The sequence below is a fragment of the Xiphias gladius genome, chromosome 16 (assembly GCF_016859285.1).
Source record: "Xiphias gladius isolate SHS-SW01 ecotype Sanya breed wild chromosome 16, ASM1685928v1, whole genome shotgun sequence".
Classification (NCBI taxonomy): domain Eukaryota; kingdom Metazoa; phylum Chordata; class Actinopteri; order Istiophoriformes; family Xiphiidae; genus Xiphias; species Xiphias gladius.
The window spans coordinates 11,481,210-11,502,500 of record NC_053415.1 but is presented as its reverse complement, the minus strand read 5'-3'; the positions used below and the strand labels follow the sequence as shown (position 1 = coordinate 11,502,500).

The 21,291-nt window shown below is 40.0% G+C and overlaps 1 protein-coding gene across 1 annotated transcript in view; it reads left to right on the top strand.

The window, feature by feature from the left end:
- Positions 1 to 21,291, top strand: part of LOC120801644 (receptor tyrosine-protein kinase erbB-4-like) — a 302,300-nt gene that overhangs the window by 173,999 nt on the left and 107,010 nt on the right. Inside the window, 1 exon segment of the mRNA XM_040148804.1 lies at positions 5,404 to 5,590. Within this exon segment, the coding sequence (XP_040004738.1) occupies positions 5,404 to 5,590 (187 nt within the window).

Below are 21,291 nucleotides of genomic sequence, written 5' to 3'. Positions count from 1 at the left end.
ACAGGGCTTTCTTGTCATCGTGCATGACAAGTAGACTATGATACTGTCGCAACCAATGACACTCAAACATCAACTGAGCACTACACATTGCCTCAGCATACGTGGTATGCACACGTGCTGAAAAGGGACTTCTCAAAGTCACCTATTCTTGCCAATCTCATTATCAAGCAACAACAACTCCAAATCTCAAACAAAAGCCACAAATTCACTTCAGTTCAATTAGTAATATTCTATATGTCGTATAGTTTCCGTTCCATTGCCTTTTCTTGTTTTTATTCATCATATACTTCTGTATGTTAGTTGTTGCTTTGTGCACAATTTAATTAAACAAGATTGCCTTTCTTGCCTTAGGGAATTTTAATTTTATCTACTCCATTGAAGTCCTGAGTGAAATCCTTGAGGAAAAGAGTGTTCCTAAAACCAGCTGGCACTGACCCTCTGTAGAGGGAAGCGAAGGACATGGAACGCCAACAGAGATGTTTCAAATCGTTTATGTCACTTGCTCTTTGTAGCAGTTGTTACTACAATCAAAAAAAAAAAAAAAAAACAACTAGCTAACCTCACATGAGAATCCCTTTGTACAGCCACATAAACACACACACACAGCTTTGTTTCATGAGAGCATGAGAGGTGTATTGTAAGAAACAGAAGGGATAGTTTCTCTTCATCTTCAAAGATGGGTCATCAAAATAATCTTGACCAAGCAATAAAAGACACTTGATTGATACACATACATATACTCTTGCACACACACCCTCTTGCACACACACACACACACACAAACACACACAACCACACACACACACGCACACAAACACACGTACACACATACACATATACACATATAAGGCAGCATCAACTGCAGTTGTCTGAAGTGACTCATATTGGGTTTTGTGCCACTCCAGAGGGACTGAGGTGTTACCAGGGAGCTGGCGATATGCAGGGCTAGTGGTGGGCACTTTGTTGCTTAAAGCAAAGCATGGCAACACTGCTGAGTCTGAGTATGAAAAAAACTCACAAATTCCACCAGGGAAAGTACTTCTGCAGGGAAATATTGCACTCACACGGCAGCAGCATGATGATATAATCATCTAGTCATATTATCACTGACTTTGTGAGTGATATACATGAGTTATTCACAATGGAAGTTTAGCACTCATTTATAGCGGTTTCATGTTAGAAATTAATGTCAAAACAGTAATGAATCCTTCATTTTCCAAAACGGGAGAGTTACCAGCAATATTTCCAGTAGGTTGTCAGTAACACTGAGGATGATCTCCTGGGAAAACTCGGGAGGATTTTCTCACTTCCACTTGTAGACACTCCATCCGGATTCTGTTTCTGTTTACAGATGTGGATGTGAGCTCAGGCAGAGGGTTTAGGCAAGTGATATGGAAATAGAGGATGAGGGCTTAGTAATGCAAGGCAAACCTTAAGCCCTCCAAGTGCACTTCCGTGTATCTGACTTCAATGACCGCAGCCCTGTGGAGCACATCGCTACGCCTAAATATGCATGGAAATGAAAGGCAATCATGCTAACGTGTGTTTAGTCTCTTCACACATGCTAATGGTGTCATTACACTTTCAGCCCTGCATCACCCCTCCGAACATTTCACCTCTCCTCTCACCCTTTGCTGTCTCCCTGTCTGTTTTCCTGAACTGGAACAGGTGTGGTTTTAATTATGCATTAAAATATACATAGACCCGGTCCGATCCACTTGACTGGGCTCCTCCTCCTGCAGTGTGTATCCCTCCTTCTCTGCCTCCCTTTCCTTCTCTATCCTTTCTCTTTCCTTCCTTCGCTGACTCTACCCCAAAACCTTCCTCCCTCTTTTCCTCCTTTAGAAGTTGGGAATTGAAGGACTCGATTTCAAAACCACGCACGTCTCAGTGACTCAAGTGAGGGGTTTGTTCCGCTGCCACACTTCCGTTCACAAATGCTTCGGCTTGGGGAGAAGGGTGGAGGGAGAAATCCCTGTTAATCTAGTGAATCTGGCTTTCTCTGTCTCTTTTGTTCACTGTTACAGGGACTCCGACGCATTGATCTCTTGGGAGGCATGTGGAGTGTGTGTGTCGGGGGTTTGGGGTTGGGTGAGTTGGAGGGTGGCTACACAGTTCAGTCTACATGCAGTAAAGTAACATCCCTCTGTCGATGCAATCTCAGTTTAAAAAAAATTCACTGAGGTGATAAGGGATTATCAAGGACTTGCGCCGCCCTGTCTGAATCTGGAATGGCAGTGTCTATATCGCCATTAGAGATGAACATGTTGAAATAATCAAATCCTGAACAGGAATATAAAACAAGGGCACAGGGAGTATCAAAACTTGGGTTTCAACAAGATGAGGCTGGTTCTCTGTCACATGTGCCCCAGACACCTGTATCAGGATAGTTGAAGAGTTATTTTTACTGGGAGAAATCCAGGACAACAACGGGTCATGTTGTTATATTTAGCAGGTAATTTACTGCTCTAATTGCACTGCAGCTAAATAGAGGAGGTCATGCAAATTGCTCAAGAATAAATTTAGTGCAAGCGAAGACAAAAATTAAAAATGCTATTACACTGGCACCTGTGCCAAACCCTGCATTGCTTCTCCATCACACAGTGTGGACTCTTGTGTATTAAAACCTTTTTGAATATCATATTTCAGCTTTATTCCTTGAGGGACTTGCATGTGTTAAATCTTGTCGTTATCCAGGTACCTGTTTCCTTGAAGTCGGCATACAGTGCGCTTGGCCTACACCAGTGGTGCTGTAGGGGAGGGGAGTGTGCTTGTTTCGTTGATCTGTGTTTAATGAAAGTGACCACGCAGAGCAGATTTGGCCATTAGCTCAGCAAGGGCTTGTAATCACTACACGTTGTTTCCCTTGTTTCAAGCAGTTCATTATTGAACAAACAATCTATGGGGAGAATAGTGTATAGTGTGTACCTGCCATCTTCTCTCTCCCTTGTTTTATTTGTCTCACAAGGCTGCACCTCAGAGAGTATTGATTTGGTGGCTTGAAAATAAAAAACCAGCAACCGTGCGAGTGCAGTAATAAAGAGGCTCGGAAAAAAAAAAAAACATGTAAAAAAGCAACCATGAAGCGTGTATTATCAGCTACTGTATATGCTCGGATGCAGTCAGCGAAGGATGATTGCTCGTACTGTTAAACACCACGCTCAGCTTTGTGGTAGCAAGAAAACAGTACCTGGATTGTAGATGTAGGACAGTTTATGGAACAGCGTCCAGGGCAATGTCACTGAACTACATAGAATTGGAGCTATTTCGTTATGTAGCGGTGTTGAAAAGACCTTCAAACTCCCAGCAGGGTGAATGTGAGTCATCTTCAGCTCTTGGCTAGTGAATAAAATCAGTGTGAAGGCCCTGATTGTCTAACTCTGTGTTAACACTGATGGTATGATATGCACACACAACAAAGGAATTCAACATATTGTGCACTTTTGCACGCACCCACACTCATGATTTACACTGACAAATTGACACGCTCACAAAAATCATGCATCACATTTTGCTCCTTAGAACCCACCTATATCCTCAGTGATTCTCTGAGTGTTCAATACACAAAGTAGCTTGCTTGATCCTCTTTTCCAACTACTTTCTAAACCGATAAACACAGGCACAGACACACACTGAATATAAAGTCCCCATTACTCATTCAAATAAATACACACAGACTCAACAGAGTCTGGCATGTCTGTTTCTATTAATGGTAATCAGCAGGGTAATGATGACGGAGCTGTGACTGCCGCTTACTTACTTGTGGCTGATGGCCATGCTCTCTGACAGCTGTCAGCCGCCATGACTACGCTGCCAGGGCCCTCCTTAGGACTTATTTCAGCTCAGTACATCAGCTGCAACAGCACTTAACACACAGACTTGTTGATTATCAACATCAGCAGGCCAGCGTGGAAAGACTTCTCTGACCGCCTGTCTGCTAATGACAGCCACCATGATGGTGGATGGGAGAAAGAGGACACAAGCTGTCACTTTGATTCATGCAACAGCAACTCCAACTGGGTGGCTCCTCGCCAAACTCTCGACTGTCGTTATATCGCCTCCTAAATGACATTTAAAGTGTGAAGCAATGGCTGTCCTTGTGGCTCAGTCACCCTAGGCCGGGGCCCAGACATGAGCGTTGAACCCTGTGCCAAGTTTTGCAGTGGGGTCACAAAGCCTGGAGCAAATTATCCTCGCTCAGATGCTCTAACTCAACTCACTGCCATGATTCGATATGTGGAAAGTGACCTTGGAGATAGATGTTGTCAATGATCCAATGTATGCCTCTGACTTTCCTTTTTTATCCCTTCCTATTTATATGTTTATTTTTCTTCTCTACTGCATTCTCTTTCTGTCTATCTAATTAGTTGATTTTAGGTCAGAGGCAAATGTCCTGGCATGAAAAATCTATTCCATACATTTTCAAATCTATTCCACAAGCATGAGGTGATTGAATGAATTACATTAATCATGAAATAATACATTCAGAAACATAGATATACTGGAGAAAAAAACATTGTGACTTTCTTGGCGGGTCCAACTATGGGCTGAATCCTTTTGTTAGATCTTGTTGTTTTTTACAGGAGGTGGTACGGTACTGAGAGTACATACAGGAACATTGCTGAAGTTACCCTATTTAGGGAAAATTCAGTCTTTTTCTTGACACATGGTCATAAAAAGGTATTACTGGAGTGTTAGTGGCAACAACAATAGTAGTTGTCATAGTAAAAATGGAATTGTCATTAGTCAAACGAAAGAGGAAATGAAAGAACGGATCATGTTTTAAGAGCGTCATCTTTCACAGAATAGTTGAGCATAAATACAGCAGAGGCAAAATTACCAAAAAGACCTAAAATTAAGTACATTTACACTTTTGTTAACTTCCACTTCAAGTTGGCAGAACTGAAGTTTGAAAGTGCATCATTTAAACAGCTCATTGTTAGCCAAGCATTTTTCCTCAAGTGCCTAAAATTACAAGAATCCTAGAGGTGTGCAAAATGCTGGTTAGAGTGGGCAGATTCTTAAGGTCTTCATGAACACGCTGCACAGGGTGGAAGAAAACTATATACAGCACCATGCACCTTGTCAGGTTAAGTTTATAGCCGGCCATTTTTTCTCTTTATCCTCATGATGTATCGTGAAATGTTTTTTGTTTGCATGTTTTGTGGTGCATTGTTGGCTAAACCCTGAAGAAAAATATGGCTCCGTCAAGGCCTGCTATTGGGTACTACAATTTAATACACTACCTCATAATCTTGTACTAGCTTACTTTCTGAAAAAATAATTTTAGATCTTTCAAAATCTTTAGAAATAATTTGCCTTTGCGAAGGGTTTTTATTTATGCAACTTTATTGCAAACAACACATACACTAACACCCCCCCCCCTATCTTCTCTGTCCGCAGTCTATCCGGGAAGTGACAGGCTATGTGTTGGTGGCCCTGAACCAGTTTGACTACCTGCCTTTGGAGAACTTGAGGATCATCCGAGGAACCAAGCTGTACGAGGACCGCTACTCCCTCGCCATCTTCCTCAACTACAGACGGGATGGAAACTCCGGCCTGCGCCAGCTGGGTCTGAAAAACCTCACAGGTGAGTGACTGAATTATTTTCTGGTTACTCACATGTGTGTGCTGTGTCTTCAATCTGTGTCTTAAGTCCAATCTGTGAAGAAGTTTGTCTTTATTTGAGCTCAGACATTTAAAATACTATATTTTCACATCTCCTGGAGTGTGTGTATGTGTGTTTACCCTTTCATTTACCACCCGCTGGGAACTCCTCCAACATGTTAGGACAGCTTTGCAGCTCTTAAATCCTCCAGGAGAACATACTTTAAAAAGTTGATTAAATACTTTAACCCCTTTTACATCAAATTAACGTAATTCAATTGAGCCAGTCGTGAATGATGGCTGTCATAATGTTAAAGTACACCAAGCCAGGCTTTGCTTTTACAGCGATGCACACTGTGTGAGTGAAACGATCTGCTCCAAAACTTGCATGTAGTGTTACTTTTAAGAATTTAGAGATGAATCAGAAGTAGTCTTAGCAAATGGTATGCATACCAGTGTGAGCCTAATTAAATGGGAACAGAAGATAATGGTCAAATGGAAAACAACTGATATTTGGAAACCAATTTTTGGATTTCTTTTACATTTTTTTGTGTTTTGTTTTACTAATTACGTAAGTAAGCGGTAGGAGGTGGATTAAATAAATGCTTCACAGATTCATACCTGAAACTTAATTATTACCTTCACTCTATTCATTACCTTGTTTCAAATTGCTATCCATGGTGTTAATGATTTCAAAAAGGTCTTACAGCTGAATTCAACTGTGATCAGATCCCCTTGCTGAGGTGCCAGTATTAATCAATAGTTGCTTTTCCTAGCACAAGGCTGTCTACCAATGTTTTTGAAACAATGCTGACAACCTCAGGTATTAGGATTATTTCACACTGATCTAACACTAAAATGGTCAGGATATCCCTGGTATAACTGAAAAAAATTTCCCACAATGTGCATAACAGGTGGTTAAATGGGTACTTTCAGGAAACTCTGTCACAAAAATAAAATTGCAGTTGAAACACTGGTTGGAGGATATATTGCACAGTTGAATCAATAAATTGGCCAGATTTGCTGGTAGCTGTTTACTGACTTCCATCAATTTTACATAAGATGGGAATATGCAGACAGTCTGCCTCTTCTTCTTCTCCCAAGGTCCCGACTGGTAATGATATCCCAATTAACCGTCTCACAAGGTTGAGAGGGTTATGATACTGACTCACAATATTGTCAAAAGACCTCTGTCTATCTCTTCTTTCATTTCACTTCTGTTAACACAAAAAGTCTTCTAGTCTGATTTACAACCCACTTGGCAATTGATCCAATGCTGTTTCCTCAGAAGTTGTAAAAACAGCGAATGTGATTACTAATAAATAGTGTACTAACAGGGAAAGCATTGTGTGGGTGGCTCTGCCTCCATATGAACACTGGATCCTTGTGCTGCAAGGTTCTCTTCAGGCGTCCTGACCATGAGGTCAGTAAGAAATTAAGATCTTGACTCGTAAAAAATATGTGGCGCTTTTCCGCAACAGGGCTAAGTGGGGCATGACAGGGCTCCATGATGTGTGAAACACAAGATCAGAGGTGTTATATACTCATACCGATGCTAAACCCAACCTCAGAAATCTTCTGAGAGAGTGAAAATGGTGAGAACAGCAATCTGTGTTTTGGTTGAATAACAACAAGAAGAAGTGTTATCAGTAAATCCTGGTCAGCTGTGCTTAACCCCATGGTGAAATCACTGCTTTTTTTTGTTTTTTTTTTCCATTTTTTGCCCTCCACTGCAATCATAACATACATAATATACATACATCAAATAACATTTGAATGATTTATTAGTTAGTGCCACAAAGTTATATTCGTGCCCTCACTGATGAGGAATGACAGTAAAATGTCTTATGAAATGACTTTTGCTGCTTATTTCTCTACGGGAATGAGCTCGCAGTGCAATAAGACTGGACTGGTGGCACACAGTACACCAAAGAATGTTTCCACCCAGTCATTTTTAGGGAGAAATAATGCACAAATGCGTAAATATACAGTATGTTATATATAAGCATGATTTCGAGTGTGTCAAGGAGGCACTGAGGCAAAGTGAGAATGACAGTGTCATCACTTTGCACTAGAAATGTCAAAATCCTGTCTGTATTGAGAGATTACAATTTATTCCTTGCCTAGAATTTATTTAGATTTGTAAGGAAGAAGCAAGGCAGCAAGCTTGTGTCTCTGCTGCTTCCAAACCTGCTTTCTAAATAATTCAGACATCTCTCATTGTTTTCTTCAACTGTTCCTTCCTGGTGATCCCCCAGAGTCAAAGGAAACAACACAGCCGTTTGCGAGTGTATGTGCAGCTACAGTATGCTTGTGTGTTATGTTCCATCTTGTATTCTTCCTTGCATGTTGTGCCATACTTAGGGAATTGCATTTGTCCAGCATCACCAGCAGCTCTTTTGCCAAGCCTGTCCTTTTCATTGTGGTGCCAAGTTGAAGCCAGTGCTGAGGGAGCCGGGGCTGGACTCTGCGAGAAGCTGCTGTTTGATGTGGCATCCATGGCCTCGAGCCATGAAGTGGAGGGGAAGTTATGCACAACAGCCATGGCCTGAATCTGCTCTACTTCATAACTCTGACTGTTTGAGTTTCACATTAGAAGCCTATCTTTTGTTCTTGCTCATGAACAAAATAGAAAAGAATCTGCTCACTTTTGTGTTTATGATTTTAAAAAAAACAACAATGTTATAACAACATATTTGTCTTGTTATAACAACACTCTTTCATGATTGGAGGGTTTGTTGTTATTACGACATACTAACTAGAGGTCTTCAGCGGTCCCCTTGCTTCTTAGTAACTGAGACCCGACCTGGAACCCAAATCAGGCCGAAATTAGATGCAGTCTTTGTTCTATTTCCCATGGGTCTCAGGTCACTTTGTTAATATATCTAATAATGGATCCAAGCAGTTTTGCTGTCAGCTGTGGTCATGTGCTGCTACATCATCACCGAAGGAGGCAAGATAGAGTGTGAACTGTAAAGTGACATGTATAGTTTCTCATTTCGGCCCCAGCTTTTCATGCTTCTGCCAGTACTGGTAATCGCTCTAATGATCTTTGACTATTATCGGACCAGCTCATATATATATGTATATCAACTTTTGATAGATAGTGCTGTTGAGGATCAGGTCCAAAATTTTGCACCCGTGAAGACCTCTAATAACAGCTTATCTCTTTTAAGCCAGAAACTTGTCTTGGAGGGTCTATCATATCACTGCTTTTTGCACAGATGGTCCCGACAGTTAAACAAGCTCTAGCTGGGGGGGGGGAGTCACTTGTGGCCCAGTTTGTTCTGTTGCAGATGTCATCATTCTACAGTGAGCTGTTGAGGAAGGAAATAAGCCTGAACCATCATGACAGATCCACTCCTGTACATCAAGCAGCACAGATCAAAACTCTTTCCTTCCTTCAAGTGATTTAGTGAGTCCAAGGCTAGCTGTCTCATGCATCACAAGGCCTTTGATGTTGCTGTCATATTAGTCCATCGTTCTTCTGCCAGCAGACTCCCAAGAGAAGTGTAAAATAATCGATATAATCCATAAGCAACATATATATAAGAGGGTAAAACTTATTAGTTACATAAGCAGCTAATTGAGAGAAGGCAGACTAAAGGACCCCCTCAGTGTTGAAACCCAACCGCATTTCTACTTGGGTCGAAATTGCCTTGGGATGAAATCAATTTGTCGCTAGTATATTGTAGCATTGCACTTATTGATTTTTCTGGTGCACTCTCTGCGACTTGTGAGTGGACTCTGGATTTGAGAGGACTGGAGGATGGGGCGGAGGAGGTCTCTGGCTGAGCAGGGATAGGACTCCCTCCAATGCACTTTTCAATCAAGCTTAGCTAAGTTATCCTCATGAATATGAAATATAAGGCACAGTCAAGCCGGGAAAAGTTGAGGGATGGTGTGTGTGCATGGGGGTGTATAGAAGTGAATAAGAAATGTGAAAGACACCCTTTGCTTCAGTGTGAAAAGTTTAGTTGTGTTGTTTGTTAACATTATGTTATGGGGAAACAAGTCCGTTGAAAGTCACATTATGGGGACTCACCTCCCATGAAAAGACAAAAAGCTGGTTCCCACCAGGTTATCCAATTTGTATGTGTTTTGGATCTTCAAGTGAACCTTCTGCTTGCTGCAAGGAGAAACTTCAAATAAGAACCTCTCTTTCTGCCTTTACTCCCTATAGCCAACCAAGAAAGAGGTAAAACAGAGCTACTTCGACATTTTCAAAGTTATTCATCTGTATTTTGATGCACGCTGACCCGCAGTGTCCTCCTTGCTGCTTACGTTTTCAGTACTTCTGTCAGGATTCAAATTAACCGGGTCGCCTCTGTGCTTTCACATGGTAATTACAGCCTGCTTCCCTGGCAAAATAATAAAAGCCTCAATAAGGAGCAACAATACAGTTGAGCTTTCCGATTTAACGCATTTTTATTGCCACCTCCCTCCCTTTCCCTCATTTCATCCAGGATAATTTTTTTTTAGATATGTTTAGTGTTGTTGATTCATTTTTCTAACCACCCTACGCCTGCAGTGCGTCTGTCCAAAATGAGGCATCCAATCTGAGGCCCCATCTGCTGAATGATCCTCTCTCGTCCCATGCATGTACACACGCCTGTGTTTTACGCCAAGGCGTTATCCACTCCTTCATGGCCCATCTGCTCTCTCTTTATCTATCCCATTTTCTGTCTTTCTTCCATCTCTTTATCCCTCATTTTTTGGCTCTCTGTCTCTCATCATATTTCAGTTGGCTGTCTTGATTTGTCACATTTATGCCTTTCACGCTAACACTTGCAATATAAGGTTTTTGTGCCATTTTGTACTGTATGCAACACCCTTTCGCGCACCAGTGTCCTACTATGGTCTCCATTGACCACTGCAAGTGTTCAATCGGGAAATCCCAGTAACGTATGCTATCATCTGCTGACCATGTCCTGTTTAGCATTTTGTGATGGCGATGCGCAGGGGAGGCAGGGAAAGGATGGGATGCAAGGGGGCAAGGTGAAAGGGACAATATGAGTCAGTCTGTTCCTCATTGTAAAGGGACTGCTGAGAGTGGGGCATAAAATCACTGCCTTCCTCTGATCCCATTCACTGTCTAACTTCTAGGAAAAGAAAGAACAATTCTGCCACAGGAGGCAGGTGAGATTGGTTCAGTGCACGTCACCAGGATTCAGTCGAGCCTCTTGCCTGGCAGCCCACAGACCTCGGGTCTCCTTCAATTGTGTGTCTAATTGATTACTTCCCATGCAATTACTCCCGTGTCACACTCAATATTTCACCGCTCCAGGAAGGGGGCAAGAGGGAGTTTTCTTTTTGAAGGACGACATTCATATTGTCACATTTGTGAGCCCCTAATGTGGATCGTGAAGAGGCACATGTTAAATTGAAGTCCGGAACGGGCCATCAGTGGTGTTTGGTGTTAATTGATTGCTCTGTAATGCAACTGTGTGACAGAGATAGTGACACTATTAGAGCCAATGGTTTGGTTTTTATGCCAGGGGAACGCTGGAGCTCAACTTCTTAAAAAACTTTCTTTCAATAGTTTTGTTTATTTTTCTGCTATTATACAAAGCTAATATGGCAGGATAGAATTTATTGACATGCTTTGGATTAAATGTTTTGTATTTCAATACCTTTGGCTATCTCTGGCCGTGATGGTCCAAATTTCCCACATCACAAAAGAATCATATTCTCCATAATTTCCTACTTTTATAATCTTACAATCCTTCCTTCCTTTTTTTTTTCTCTCCAAAGTCATCTACATATGTCACTGACAGCATGGCCTTAAGGATACAGTGTTGCTTATTTTGGCTTTTGTTGTTTGTTATGTTCTCCACTCTTTAATAATGTTTGAGATTTCATAAGCAGAGATAACTGTGCTTTATGTAATATTAATGGATAACTACAGCACAACCTGCCTTGAGAAAGGAGAAATAATAATACAAAATAGATCTTTGCCAATTAAAAAATGTGTGTGTGTGTGTGTGTGTGTGTGTGTGTGTGTGTGTGTGTGTGTGTGTGTGTGTGTGTGTGTGTGTGTCTGTGTGTCTGTGTGTGTGCGTGTCTTTGTCTGAGGGTTGCATAAATAAAATTACTGGACTCTGTACAGTATATGTTACACTTCAAAGTTTTCGCTCAAAATTCACTTGTGTTAAACCATGCTACCTTTTCCAACCTTTTCTAAATCTGTTACAAGACTTGACACAGTTAAATAAAGAATTAAGGCAACCGTTATTATACCTCCTTATGTCTACTGCATTTTTCCCTAAAGCCCTTTTAGATAAGCTTCCAAACCTTTCCCTTATCCAGATGCATATCGCAGGAGATTGTAAGATCAATTCGGACAAAAGGTAAAAGGCCTATCGAAACTAAAATTAAAAGTAGGATGGAGGTAAAAGCTAGAAGAGATTAAAAAGTACAACTATTTTGACAGCACTTGGAAAAGGGGGAGGGCAGATTGGGGATCATTACACCAAGATCAAATGAACTGGTTGATGCTAATACCATAAAAGCAGCCTGAATCCAGCCGTGGATTGTGTCCCCATGGTGCAGCTGAGGTGGCTGAAGTTTGATAGTTATTATTCTGCTGGCGTCATTGAAGGAAGAATAAAACAGCCCCTCAGCTTCAGTATCCCCCTAACTCTAATATTACAGTCGACAGATAAAGCAGATTAATAAATCTTTAAGCATATCAAGTACATATTTGTTTCCTACTGAATAGTAGAACAAAGAACATGTGGTCCTTATCAACTGACTTAAATCTAGAGATGTAGAAAATGTTTATCTGATGCCGCTTCCCTAAGAGACAGCAAAAGGCTGTTTTTGATCAACGGCTCTGTTCTTTGAAATTGTTACATATCAGACATGACAAATTAATGTGAAGAAAACTGCTTGGAGTTTTTTTTGTTTTTTAGATAAAATTAGTTGGATGTGTTTTTTAGATGTAAATCAGAAATGAAGAACTGGTAGTACTTTTTTTCTGTTCAGAGGAGCAGGTATGTCTTTGTTTTTTATGCATGCAAGTGTACTAGCGTGTGAATACTTATGTACAATAGTGTTCACATGTGCAGAATGTCTGTTTCCAATAAATAATTCACATTGCCTAAGCCCATTACTGCATTAGGGACCAGCCTAGAAGGATTCTAACTATCCTCACACGATTCGAAATATTGTCCAGTCCAAACCTCACCCCAACTTCACTTTTTGTCCACGAGAAAAATCCCCAGGCTTGCCTAAACATGACTGCACACCCTTTATTACCAAACTGAACCTTTACGGCTGCTGGAAGTCAGAGTTGACTTTTACCTCATTAAATGTTAAAGTAGGTGTTGAAGGAATTTTAATGCCAATTAATAATCAAAACATAGTCTTGTTCTGTTTCTCCAGCACTTCCACCCCCCAGGCTATGGCTTAGATCAGATCTGCTATTATGTAGATGTAATGTAAAACTGGCTGCGACACCAATAGGAGGCTGTTCGTGTAGTTGAAATCTCATCTGAACTCTACCCTGTTGTTCCAGCAGGAAACAGGGGATAGCATGAGTGTGACTGTGTCTGCTTGAGTACGTGTGTTTCGGATTAATTTGCTCTGTAGGTTATGTAAATTACCATGTGTTTCTCAGCCAGTTGGACTGAGCAATGCTTAAATCCAAACAAAGCTCCTACAAGTGTTAAAGAAGTATGTAGCATTCATTTGCAATTATTAAGCATATCACCATACTCTCTTTTGTTTTTGTTTAAGTCTTAATCTTTTGATGAGAGTGTATATTAGTTTCGGTCAAATTTTGTTTCAGTGTCACAGGTCTGCAGTAATACATCAGACCGACTCTCCTCAGTAAATCCAGTTATCATTTCCAAAATCTAGCTGTTTGAAAAAGAACCACTTTCTCATTACTACAGCTACCTGTTCTCTCCACTGCAGAACATCAAATAATTCAGAAGGCGGATTCATTCACTTGATCATTAAAATACTGTTCACTGTCAGGGTTTAGCTCGAGAGGAGGTGTTAAAATATCAGATTACGTTTCTTGATATTTCTTTAGCAAAAATTTAGAGGAAGATTTAGATGGTCGATTGTCAGCATTCATCCTGGGAGTTATTCATTTGTTTGATAGCAGCATGAAGGATAGCTGACTAAAATGAACATGACTGGATAATTTTACATTAACCTACCCTTTTTATATGCATTCGAAAACTTGCAGGCCAGCACTTGACAGTTTGTCCCAGCTGTTTTTGTCTTTGTTATTATCTAATTCTCAGAGGAATGTTGATAAATTTTGTGTTTTCTTTCAAGAACCAGTAACGTCAGATAACATTACCGACAGAAACAGAACGCTACTGAATACAAGATGCTTCTTATTAACAGTATTCCCAAAGGGTCAAGCAGCTAATTCAACTTCTGAACAAGAGATATTTAAGGCAGCAGAGGATACTGTTCCAGGGAAGAGGTGAGAGTGTGTAATTCCACAGGTGTATGAATGCTCATGAATAGGACTTGGCAATGAATTTGGTAATTAATTAATTTGTCCATTCATCTGTCTTTCTCATTATCATTTAGTTTCTATTAATTGTCCAAAAATTTAATACATTTTGTCATAGTTTTCATTTTCATTGGTTACCGTTTATTTGGTCTTTAGCCTAATTTTTCATCGTGAAAATAAGGTCATAAAAGTTTCCTTTGACAAAATCACAAATTTTATAACTGGCATATTAATTTATAACTGCAAAGAAACACATATGCCCTAGGTGTCTGGTAATATTGTTCATAATCAGAATTAATGAACACCTGCCAACCAATCAGAATCAAGATTTCTCAGTGGCCATGCCATTAGTGTATTTGTTGGTTTTTGGACAATAATACAAAGAGAAAAATATAGAAGATTGCACACTTTGTAATGCCGATATTGCAATAACACACTAACTCCAGCTTTGCTGTCATTAAAAAAATGTCAAAATAGATTGTTTTAAGCGCATAAACAAATGACAAATGTTGTCATTGGTTTTGTTGAGGACAGTTTTGCCTACCTATGCTATCAAAATCAATTCAATTAATTCTGTTACTTCATATGTGAATATTGTTCCATTTTAACAAGATTTTAAATGAAATTTGGTACGACTTGAAAACCACTAGTACTTTTCTCTTAACTATTTTTAGTAACCTGGATAAACATCTAGCATCTTTTTGTGATACCTGCACTTTGAAACAAGTTTGCACAATATCAATACTTGATTCCTTTTCTGATTGTGTGAACACTGCTTCATATCACTACAAAACATTCAGACAACCTCAAGTGGACCCACACACATACAAACAAATGAATGAAGGTCTTGACCCTTTTGCCCCGTATATGCTGTACCTCTTTTCTATTCCTTATTCTCTCTTTGGAAATTTGGCCATACCGTCGATTTGATTGCGTATTCCAATCAAGCACTCACACTGTGATTGTCATGTTCAGTTTCATTCATTGACTGGCTGTCATTGCAGCTTTACCATGTCAGTGCATGGCTGTGCAGCTTTGATATACAGTTCTTACTTTGATTCTGAAGGCTAGACTGTGTTTCAGACAGGTCTTTGATGTCTGAGGCGCCCAGTGCTCATCTCAGAGGAGGAGAAAAGTGAGCGGAAAAGCAAATAAAAAAGGAACTGACTGACAGCTTGGTGGGTTTCAAAAGCCACCGAGGAAAATGTCACTTTCTATCAACTTAGTTATGAGGCCTTAATGGACACCTGTGGACTTTGAGTGATAAAAGATTTTCAGTGTTAAAGACATGAGCTTTTTAATATTAATATAAACTAGTTCTGAAATCACACAGACAGTAATGAGTCTTTTTTGACTGTTAGTGTGTTTTTAACTGTGTTCTACTGTTTTGGTTTTTATTTTGTGCAGGTGTTGTCGATGTAATCATCTTTTGCAATCCATCTGACATGGCATGTTTTAGAATGTGTTACTTTACAAAAACTAGTTTTTTTAGTGTTTCAGTTGCAGGTCTTTCAGCACATCTTATATGCAGACAAGATATAAAGTACACTTTAAACGGTTGGTAAAAGCCCGGAGATTTCCAATTGTAACCACCAGTTGAAATTTTTAGCATTAGGGCTTGCTTTCCATGAGTTTAACAGAAGCTGTGCTCCCAAAACCAATTTAATAACCCTGCCTTAGTGCCGACACACACTCAAACACACACATTACACTCCAACTCTACCACTCCTCCCCTTTCTCCCATGGCAGCTTAATAATTAATATGCTTATTTTTTTTGCCTCTTAGGCTGAAGCCTTGGGTAAGTGGAGCAGCTATTGATGGGGGCAGTGGCGGGTAATGGGACATGAAAAGGACTTTTCTGTTCATCTCAGGTCTCCACAGAGATATGGTGGGTGTTACTATAAGCAACACCAGGCATAACTTCAACAAATAAAAATTTTAAAAAGCATTCCCCGACTTCTAAGCCACCTCTCCAAAGTACATTTATTTGCTGTGGTGCTTAATAGATCTGGCATCAATTGATGGTATTTTTCTGAAGCTCTGTGTCAGTTTCTACCACATCTACCAGGTGGTCCCGCGTTGATAATGTCATATTCAGTTTTTTTTTATAATAGTCTGTTATTGCAACGACCTGGCTGGAGGGCCCATTTTATTGCCCATACACAGAGGTCGGTTTGGTCCACAGTTGTGTTCTCAGACAATGCAATGTTGGCTGTCATTACACACAGGATGCAGTTTTACCTTGAGGACAGTAAAAAAGATTTTAAAAAACAGGAAATTCATGTGGTCTTTAGACAAAATGTGTATTTTTAATTCTAACCAAAAACCGCTGCAGAATGTGAAAGTTTATCCAGTGCAGCTTCTGGGTAATAAGGGAAAGACAACTATTGTGAAAAAAAATTGTAAAAACTATAGGTCACTCCAGGGGTTTGGGTAACATGGCCTTCTACCCAAACCACCTAACACACCTGCAACTAATGTGTGCATGTTGTCTGACCACATCGGAAGGCAGTTTTATGGGTAAAAAGGTTGATGACAAAGTCAAATTGTTATACAGTTCAAAACAACCAATCAAACCACTGAACGACTTTGCCTTGGCTCTCTTGCATCTCTCCTGGCATCTCCCAGGTGTTGCACCATTGGCTAAACGCAGGTCACACCTACCTCGTCACAGCAAAGACCCTCCAATCGCTAAAATGTTTATGTAACTAAAAGACTTCTAACAATATTTTATCTAATTAACAAATTGTGCAGCTTTGGCAGAGGTCTGAGGGATTAGTTGACAAAGAGCGAGCAGGTGAATTCATCAAATTCGAAAGCTGACGGAAGCTTGCGGCCATTGCTGTCGAGGTAGGGGTTCATGTATGAGAGTCAGGAGTCCAGCTACTCGCAGGTCAGGTTCTTGTAGAGCTCTTCTATAGTGACCTAGGGTTTCACTTGAAATCTAATTCACAGTCTTCTGGGTGGACTTTCCCACCTTGGCTGATGCACACCACATAGGAGTGCTGTGTGAACAAAAGTGACAGCCATGGCCTGCAGTGTGTTACTGAATGTCTCACAGTAGGCCTGGAAAAACAAGGACTCAATGACGTGTTGTTGCCTTAGCAAACCATGCACTGACTAAAGCCAGCTTCCTCTGTGCTAAAACTAACATACTTGGTATGCTTGTGGTAAGATACGCTCCGTCCTCTCAGTCTCTCCATCTTTCCTTCTCTTTCTCTCTGCCTCGCTCAGACCCTGTTTTGTTTTACCCATTCCAGACTGTGTGGCTTATTTTAATTCAGATTGCAGGCTGATCACACATCAGGCTTGATAAGCTAAGTGTTCCTCAGCAGCAGCAATTGAAGGTCCTCTTACTCTTTTTTTTCTTTTTTCACTCACTTGTTTGTCCCCTTGATAATCTTTTCTGTCTTACTTTTCTGTTTCTTTTCTCATTTGTTTTCTCGGTTTGTTTTTGTTTCTTGCTCTTAGATTTGTCTTATCTCAAGGTATTGTAATATGGTTTTCTCCTCCTCCTCCTTCGCCCTGTCCATAAAGCTCAGATTACCAGGGTTTTATCACAGTTTAAGTTCAAAATAAGCAAGGATGCAAGCCAACCCCCCATAGCCATTGTGTCATGATTTTCTCTTCACGTCTTTAAGCAGATGCTTTGCCTTGCTCGGCTATAATTCCATAATCCCTAAATCTCAGCCATTTTTCATAAAGACTCATAGGAAACAATTTAGAGAGGGATGGGCCAAATGTAATCAGCAGCCTTTGAATGCAATTATCCTGGCGCAGGAGAGGCATATGTTTGGGGGATGGGGATATGGCCGACGCCCTCATGCCATCTTCTACATCCTTAGAGCTCAGCAACATTTTTCCTTCAGAGTGACACAAAGCATAAAAAGGTTATTTCTAAGCAGAGAACAATTTGTCAATTTTAGAGATTGAATATTAGCATAAAATGGTTTTCTATTAACAGCTTCAATCCAATCATTTTTTATCCTGCAACACACAAAAGACACAAAAAGAAACAGTGCTTATTTGAGGTATCAAGAGATACAATAAGTGAGTTTTGATGTAAATTATCAGATAATTCAAGAAGTTCACATATTGCAACTTACTCAGTTTGACGAATTCTTATTTCAGACCGTAATAGTTTATTGTACATCATGTGTAATGTGTAGTTTATTTACATTACCTCATTTTTTTATCCATGCCAGCTATTGCTTTGCATCTAGGCAGTGATCTGTTCTTCTGTCCACTGAAAGAAAGCCATTTCTCTCATTTACTCCTTTTCTGTTTGTTTTTACTGTTTTATACACAGCCCTTACCTTCCAAAACAATTTATGTCTTCTCTACTGGCATATATTATTTTTTTTTTAATCTCAATGTCACTTATTTCAAACTGTCTTTATAGGGGGATCTGTACCTTGTTTTCCACCCAACCACTTGAATGCCAGACAGGGAAAAATAGTTCTAAGTTTGACTGAAATAACAGGCCTTGGTGAGAATAACAGTTTTTAATTCATGGTTTTTTTGCATTGAGATGGAAGAGGTCATTCATTAACACCCAAAAAAAATCACACATGACACTGTGCACTTGATGCTGTACGCTGCTGTGGCCACTCAGCCATGAATGTCAGTCACCATGTTAAAATTGAAAGTGCACTCAATGTGTGAGCTGCCTTCACATACATAAACAGATGGGCATATGTATGTGGAGACACACAGAAAGACACATATTACACACATGTACTCATGAAGAAAACACTCATCTTTAGCTGAGTTTGCCTTTGTTCAATCTTTAATATCCCTCTTTTTCTTCCAGTCCAATTTAAGGTCAGTCTCTCAACATGGTGCCAACCAGCTGTCTTGGTCTTATGATGCTTCTTTTTCCATAAACCTTTGCCAGTTCATCTCTTTCTTCTTCCAACCCAACAGTGACACACACACACACACACACACACACACACACACACTCTGCCCACGCTGCTGCTCCTGTGTTCAGAGACAATCAAATCCCAGCGCTGCCATCTCACTGGTGAACCTCTCGTGAAGCACTTTAGTCGAATTAATGCAGTTGTTTTTTTCAGGTCAATAGTTAAACACATAAAAGTGCAATTACATTTGACTGGGTAACACCATTTTGCTTGAGGACTGCGTTAACAGTGTTAAAATTGCATGCTGTTCCTGTGGGAGGTGTTCCTTCCGTTGACCTTACTGGAGATGAGATTAGAGATGATGAAGTTTGTGATGCATGCCGAAATACATTTTACACTATAGATCTTTTAATTATTAAGGAATCCATTGGTTGATATGACACCGAAATTGACTTATTAATATACTATTGGATATGTCAACCAGATAGGAGAGTATTACAGTTATCAAACCTTCTAGATATAAAACCTAACTTGCTCAGAAGGAGAATTGGTTGGTACTCTTCCCTTTTTTTAAAGTTATTTTTGCCTTTATTTTGATAGGGACAGTGGAAAGGAAAGGAAAGTTAGAAAAGGACATGTAGCAAAGGGCCCATACAGGACTTGAACCAGGCCACTGCCATAAGGACTCAGCCTTAATGGTATGCGCTTAACCAGTTGAGCTACCAGGGTGCTCAGCTACCTTCGCTTTCTGAGCCTTTTGGCATATAAGTAATATTTTATTTTATCCAGCTCAAGCTGTAAAGGGGATTGTGACAGCCAGGCACTAGTATCTAATATACACCTTAAAAGAGAAGCTATTGCTCCTGTGTCATCAGGAGACAAAATTGATGACACCACCAAGTCGCAAAATACAATATATACTGTAGAGTAAAGGGTCAATAGAATTTTAAATATTAAATCTAGTTTACTTTTCACAAGGAGAATTACTCAACCTGTGAAAACATTTAAATAAATATGCTCCATAGCTCTGGGGGGAGCTTTCCAAAGAAAGCATTTCCCTAAAAAATAAGCCTGATTATGTCATCTGGTTTATCTTGGACTGGGTTTGACATTTCAGATTTTTAACAGAAAGCCTGCATTACAAGCTGGATGTGTGGAAATGAAGAAGTGAGTGTTTGGGCAGCAAGAAGGTTCTAATGAAGGATGCTATTGAGTTGCATTGTGGCCATTTTAAGATCCAGTGCTTTTGGAGTTTGACCCATACTAGGGACTATAAGTCAGGCTATATCGGTTTCTACTGCTTCAATTTTGACCACTCTTTTTAAAAATCTGTCTCTTGGTCGTCCCCCAACGTTTTGTGAGTGCAATACTAAATTGCTTGAGTCCTAGGGTTGATTTGAACGATGATCATTGATTGAGACAAAGAAGTCTCATGTGGAGAAAAAAATGATAAAAACCCATGTACCAAAAGCCTTTATGTTCCCTCGGACTATTTAAAAGACTCTGGTGAATATATGTTCCTCATGTGTATGTGTACATGTGAATGAGTCTTCAACAGGGCCAAATCTGCCCACAAGTATCGAAAAATGAAGTTTTGAAAGTTTTGTCATTTGTGGAAACAAAATGCATGAAAACACACATATACTTTCTCTTTCATTCTGTTTTATAGATCAAAACATGCATAGACACACGCAGTTTTTACTTTTACTATAGCTAAAGTGTATGCATAGACGCTCAGATGTCTTTTTTTCTTCCACGTCTATGTACATACAAATGCACTCATGTACATGCATGTATAGACATATACTCACACACATGCAAACACAGATACACACATACATGTTACATCTGCAAGGATTTCCTTGGCAACCATGGGGACTGGAGGGCGAGGATGGAAATGTGCGGTAGCAGTAGATGATGGATGAGAGGGGTGATCACCTATTTGTAGAGCAAAGGCGGAGTTTTGCTGTTGTGAGATCTGTTAGCACCCGACAAACTCAGCACATTGATTGACGCAACGCTGTGTGGCAATATAAGCAGCGTCTGAACATTACACACGGGAAATTTTTTTCTCTTAAAGCTTATTGTTAGTTGTTTATTAATGTTATTATTAGTTGGAGTTGGTGGAAGCATGTATTTCTTTTTATCAGTAGGAAATGCTGATGGTGGATTTAGACACATTTGACATGTTCTGTCTTTCTTCCTTTCTGTCATTCTTTCTGATCATTTTTTTTTCAGTAGCCATCATCTATAATGACAGATGAACACACACTGATAGATGATGGCTGATAAAATAGATGTCATTCATTCTCCCATCATCCATCATTCCAAGTCATTTC